Source organism: Podarcis vaucheri, assembly GCF_965113315.1.
Source record: "Podarcis vaucheri genome assembly, chromosome: 11".
Classification (NCBI taxonomy): Eukaryota; Metazoa; Chordata; class Lepidosauria; order Squamata; family Lacertidae; genus Podarcis; species Podarcis vaucheri.
The window spans coordinates 54,190,524-54,196,657 of NC_138749.1; the positions used below are offsets into that span (position 1 = coordinate 54,190,524).

At 43.8% G+C, this 6,134-nt stretch overlaps 1 protein-coding gene across 2 annotated transcripts in view; it reads left to right on the forward strand.

Moving 5' to 3' along the window:
• The window catches only part of LRRC2 (leucine rich repeat containing 2), a 100,247-nt gene extending 95,854 nt beyond the window's left edge, over nt 1-4,393 (forward strand). For both annotated transcript variants that reach the window (XM_082241650.1, XM_082241649.1), the window contains exon 9: nt 2,675-4,393. In XM_082241650.1, the coding sequence (XP_082097776.1) occupies nt 2,675-2,724 (50 nt within the window). In that variant the 3' untranslated portion in view covers nt 2,725-4,393. The remainder of the gene's footprint in view (nt 1-2,674) is intronic.
• Nucleotides 4,394-6,134: the final 1,741 nt, after the last annotated feature.

Sequence of the window (6,134 nt, forward strand, 5' to 3'; positions counted from 1 at the left end):
CCATGCATTTCAAACCAAGACTCTGAATAGATGGTAACTTTTCATCCCAAGTGTTGTTCTTAGTATCATTTGTGAAAACACCCCAAGCTGGATCAGACTGCAAGAATCCAGTTGGGAGACATCCCTGTAATTCACAGAAGGTAGGAATTCAGTAATGATCATGTTGGAGGCATCACACTTATCGAAGTTAGTGGATTTATAGACAGATAACTCTGTGCTTGCTTATCTGTTTTGGAAGCTCCGTGTGGACTCAAACTGCTGGATATTGGTTTTTATTGTCAAGTGGCCAAACACTGCCATAATCTTTGCCATTTTTTAGGGCAAGCAGCCCATTCATGCTTCTTGAAAGTAAATAATTACTCCAACTGGGAGCCATTGAAGGATTGGGTTAACAGCTGGATTACAGGAAGACAGTCTGAGGCAGACGCTTTAGGGGGAAAGATTAGGAAGGTTGTGTGTATAATTGTGTTAGGTCAGGAGTAACTATACATGGCACTCTAACAGACTTTATGACTTGTCCAAGCACATAAAAACAGAGGCCTACGAGAGTCTGACTTGAGACGAGTCATGAAGTTTGTTAGAGTGTCATGTACAGTTACTGCCTTAAACAGTACATTGTTGGTTAATAATGAAATATTAGGAGAACAAGCAAGACCTTGACTTTTTTTGGAATTAGACTATGTGGAAACTGAAGCCTCATATATGCAGGTGAGACTAGTTCCTGACCCAGAGACAACATCAGTTGCTTTAACACACGAAATGGGCACCTGTGGCCTTCCAGATGTTGCTGGACAACAAAAAGCCATGTGGTGTAGTGGTTAGATCAGGCTTCCTCAACCTCGGCCCTCCAGATGTTTTTGGCCTACAACTCCCATGATCCCTAGCTAGCAGGACCAGTGGCCAGGGATGATGGGAATTGTAGTCTCGAAACATCTAGAGGGCCGAGGTTGAGGAAACCTGGGTTAGAGTGTTGGACTAGGACCTGGGACATGAGGGTTCAAATTCCCACTTGACCATCATGAAGCTCATTGGGTGACTTTGGGCCAGTCACTGCCTCTCAGCCTAACCCACTTCACAGGGTTGTTGTGGGGATTAAATGAGGAGGAGAGAACTATGGACGCCACCTTGTTAAAAAGGCGGGATATAAATGCAATAAATTAGAATAATAATATATGGTAACTGCCGTCGTCCCTGACCATTGGCCATGCTGACCGGCCAACAACATCTGGAGGACTACCATTTCTGTTCAGCTCCTGGATGGTGAGGCATTGTTCAAAAGAGTGTTTCCCCTGATGCTATCATGGTCCAGCCTCCTCCTCTGTCAGCAGAACATGATTCTTGGTTGCTGCAGCTCAGGGGATGGGGAGGGTAAGAGAATGGCTTCTGCTTCACCATGGAAAGAGTCAGTGTTCCTGAATTATGCCTTATTGCCTTAGAGCTCTTCAAGCAACAAGCTTTGTCTTTAGTTCAAGGACAAACAAGTCAAGGAGATCACAGTAGCCATCTGGCTGGCATAGGGATGGGAAGCATTGATTAGGCCACCAGAATGTCACAAGGGGCCCAATGAGTTGGGAAAGCCACTTCCTTAGGGCGAGTAGAGCTTTGGTGTAAAGCAAGGATGGGAAACCTGCAATCTGGAAGAAGCCACTGGCTCCTGGCTCTCACCAGCCCCTGTCAGCACGGCCAACATGAGGGGTCGGCAAGGTTTACCTCGCCTGGGCCGGTTCACTCCAGCGGAGATCCCTCTGTGGGCTGTATCACATGCGTGGCCATGATTTCCGGCATCTGCGCAGACATGGTTTGACATGATTTCTGGCATCTGCATCTGCGCAGACACAATTTTCGGTGTCTAAGCATGCACAAACGCAATTTCTGGCACTGTGGAAGTGAGTCTCCGCACTGCGCAGGTTTAGCACAGTGCACGGGGACTCACCGAGTGGGCGGCTCGGTTCAGGGGTGGTTTGTGGGCTGGTTAAACAACCCCTGTGGGCCACCTGTGGGCCTTAGGTTGCCTACTCCTGGCCAACATCGTAAGCTGATTGGAGTTGGAATCCAACAAACTTTGGGGAGCTACAGGTTCCCCACTCCTGGTTTTAAGCTTTTTAAATTATCTTTCCTCCCCTAACTTCTTGTAACTTAAGATCATTTTTTCTTTCCTCTCTGAATAGCATGATCAGTTGTTTTCTTTCAGAATTTTTTAAAAATATGGATACTACATCTTTCCCACATCCTTAAACATATTATTTTCTCATATGGGATGTCTTCTAGGGCCATTATTAATTTTATTATTATACTTACTATATATCTGAAATGGCGGCCCTCAGAACTGAACCTAGAGATCAGATAGATTGTAGAAAACTGTGTAGAATACCTCGATTACTTCCCTTTGTGTGTCTGACATCTTGTGTGGAGCTTATCATGTGTATTTATTCATTTCATAAAATTTATATACCATTTGATTGTAGTGATTTACAACACCTCAAAGTGGAGACAGTATATCCATGTGTAGGGAACGCTCCTTGCAACAAAAGTTATTAATTTAAAACGTTTGGAGGATTTGGGTGGAGGGTGTAGCTTATTCTCGCAATTGTTTCAAGACCTGCCTAACCGAGTAAGCTACGAGCATTCAGAGATTGACAACTAACATAGTATACTTCTATTTTTCTCTTTGCAGAGACTGTTCCTTGCTACACTACAAAAGTATCACTTAGTGTCCAAATATGAGGTCTGGGATTCATACATCATCAGAGAACCCAAAGGTTTAATTTTGCCATAACAAATGGGAAAAAAACCATCTTTAGTATTAAGTGCCAATATAAGCTCTTAAGAAGAAGAAGAAGAAGAAGAAGAAGAAAAAGCTATCAGTGTTTATGGGAGTTTTGTTGCATTAGCTTCAAATGACCAGGCTATGATGTGATAGTTGTACTCACCATGTGACTCTGTCTACCATTGCAAAATGTTTCTTATGTGAAAATAGTCGATTCTTTAAAATGCGTGAGACACTGTAATTTTTTTAGACCAAAAACAGGCTTCTGAATTAAGATCTTCCCTTCTGTACTGACCATTTCTGTGTATGTGTCTGGTCTACTGCAGCACTGTAAGAATCAATGCCTAATTAAAGCTGTTTTCCAGGCAGAGGGTTTGCTGCAAATGCCAGGTGTCCAAGACTAGTGTATCTGACACTTACAGCTCACAAGAGGACTATCCCAATCCCCCAGCTGGGTGGGATCAGCACACCATCACTATCAAATCAGTGAGTGTGGTGCTCAGTTGGTACCATTTCCTAGAAGTACCTTCTCCCACTTCCTATTTAGTGGGACAGTCACCAGGGAAAGCTTCTGTCTGAACAGAGCCTTGGCTAATGGCAATTTCCCTGTAATTGTATCCTCGGAGAAAAGGTGATTGCTTGCAGTTAACGTGTTTACTCTGCTGTTCAGAACTGTCTTTTCCCCATGCTGCTTTACAGCTGAAATTACTGTCAGAAATATAGAGACTGCAGCGCAGAAATCTGCACGGATATGCCAGATGTGTGCACAGTTCTGGGGTGTCGTCCCCCCCCCCCCGAGTCTTCTCACAGCAGCTTCAAAGCTTTCTGAATGCAGGAGGGTTTAAGAAAGCAATTTGCAGTTGAGCATGGCTCTGGCAAAAGTAAATTAGAACAGAGTAAACAAAGAAACAGGGCCTTTTTGCTGTGATTGTTGGAGCAAGAGTTTGCCTCATCCAGTTCTGCTTCCTAAACATCCCTAGGTGGCTTGGGATATAGAGCACAAACGGGAACTGCCATTTGGGAATGTGTTTGATTGTATTTTCAAAATCTTCATTAAGAGCAATAGCTAAGTGTGCCAACTGAGTAGAAAAAAACTAGCCTGGCCTGTTCTTGTGTATTTCACAGCAACTTGATATGCAGAATTCAGCTGGTAATGATTTTTTTCTTGTTGCAAACAGCTTCAGCACTTGCCAGTAACAGGTGTATATGAAGCTACTGCTGAAGACATAGTTATAGCTGCCAGTTGAAAAGTTGGCAACCCAAATTATGACACAGCGGCAGTTCTTCTGACAAGTAGCTTATTACAATTTGAGAGATTTGTTAGAACTATAAGAGAAAAAAGAGCTCAGGAAACACGTTTCAGCTTTTAAAAAGCTAGAGTAATGTTTTAAAACTAGGCACTTTTCATTAGTATTGTTAATTCTGAAATGGCAGTATTTTCCTGTTATAAAAATATTTTTATTTTGTTTCACTGTCACAGCCGTAAGTTCACTTTCTCTTATGACGGTTTAGTTGTTTTGTAGTCTGTCGTAACTTTTTTTTGTATGTGTACAGTAGACTTTCAAAATGATTTTGTTTTGCATAGTTATTTTTTTCATTCGTTCAATAAACCATACTGATAACCTGCGCAGCTGTGAAGTTGTTTCATTTGTATGACACCCAGCAGATCTAGGCAGGTAAAAGGTTGAACAGACAGCTTATACTCCCACATAAACATAGCAAATACCCATGTCATGTACAATGAAGGCAGCAATGCTATAAAGACAGACCTGGTTTCGCCCCATCATCCTCAAGCAGCAATATCCCCCTATGGGATTCTGATGCCTCCCCTCAGAACATCGCACTGAGCTATAAGTAAACATCATTTTAAATTCCTACAATTTCCAGAGTCAAGCTATTCAGGACAACCCAGAGCACTGTGGGGAATTTTAAATGGTGGCTCATCAGACCAACCAGCCATGGCCAATAGGAAAGTCCAGAACATGGAGGTTTTTTTTGGCAAGGACCCCTTCAACTCTGGAGCCAGATGGTATAGTTGGTGTTATAGATTTGGAAGGCAGACCCCCCCCTAAACGCTAGAACATGGGTAGGCAAACTAAGGCCCAGGGGTTGGATCCGACCCAATCACCTTCTAAATCTGGCCCGCGGACGGTCTGGGAATCAGTGTGTTTTTGCATGAATAGAATGTGTCCTTTTATTTAAAATGCATCTCTGGGTTATTTTGGGGGCATAGGAATTCATTCCCCCCCAAAAAAAAATATAGTCCGGCCCCCCACAAGGTCTGAGGGACAGTGGACCGGCCCCCTGCTGAAAAGGTTTGCTGACCCCTGCCCTAGAACTTAATAAATGGTAGGATGTTGATTATTTGGGATGTGAAGGGAGAGAAATACAAGCTGCAGTTGAATTCCTGAGCTAGTCTATGCAAAAAGACCAACCTGGCCAAGCTAGGGCCATTAAGAAACAATAGAGGGCCATTGAGAGCCATTGGTAATGCAAGAGAACTGTCCTTCCCCCTTGCCCTGAGGTGTGAACAGAGACAGGGGATTTGGAAGGTTGCCAGGGCAACTGAGGGTGAGGTGACAGGAAAAGAGAATCTTGAGCAAGGTGTTCTGGAAAGGAGGAGAAGGAAGGAAAACTGGGATCCATCTTGGGCAGACTGGCTGGAGACTGGCGGGGGGGGGGGGAGATGCCTTGGACTCCATGGCTGCACTGCTGTGGGAGACAACTGAAATTGAAATACTTTATCGTCACTTGTACAACTTGTATACAGTGAGATTACACAAGCACCCCCCACTCAGCTCTTTTAGCCTTAATTCCCCTCGTTTACTGACGCACACCCACCAAACCCGAAAGTCAGTTGCCCTGTTCTTATATTTTCATTCAGCAGCCTAACAGCCCACGGATAGAAGCTGTTCTTTACCCTGTTGGTGCAACTAATCATGCTTCTATATCTTCTGCCTGATATAGAAAGTGCCGGCCAGGGTGTGAATCATCCCTGAGAATTTTCCTCACTCTCCTGAGGCAACATTCTTCCGCTTTTTCATCCAGCAGATTCACAGGACAGCCCATAATATCTTGTACTGTATTCACCACCCTCTGTAGGCACTTCCTATCAGATGATGTCAAACCAGCGTACCACACCGTGATGCAGTATGAAAGGACACTTTCTATTGTGGACCAGTAAAAGGAGATCATCAAATGTTGATTGACATTGTTCTTCCACAATACTCTGAGGAGTTAGAGTCTCTGTTGGGCTTTCTTAACCACCCGGGTTGTATTTATTTTCCAAGTAAGGTCTTCACTGAGATAAACTCCTAGGAATTTAAAGGAAGAGACTCTCTCCACACAGCCCTCCCAGATGTACAGT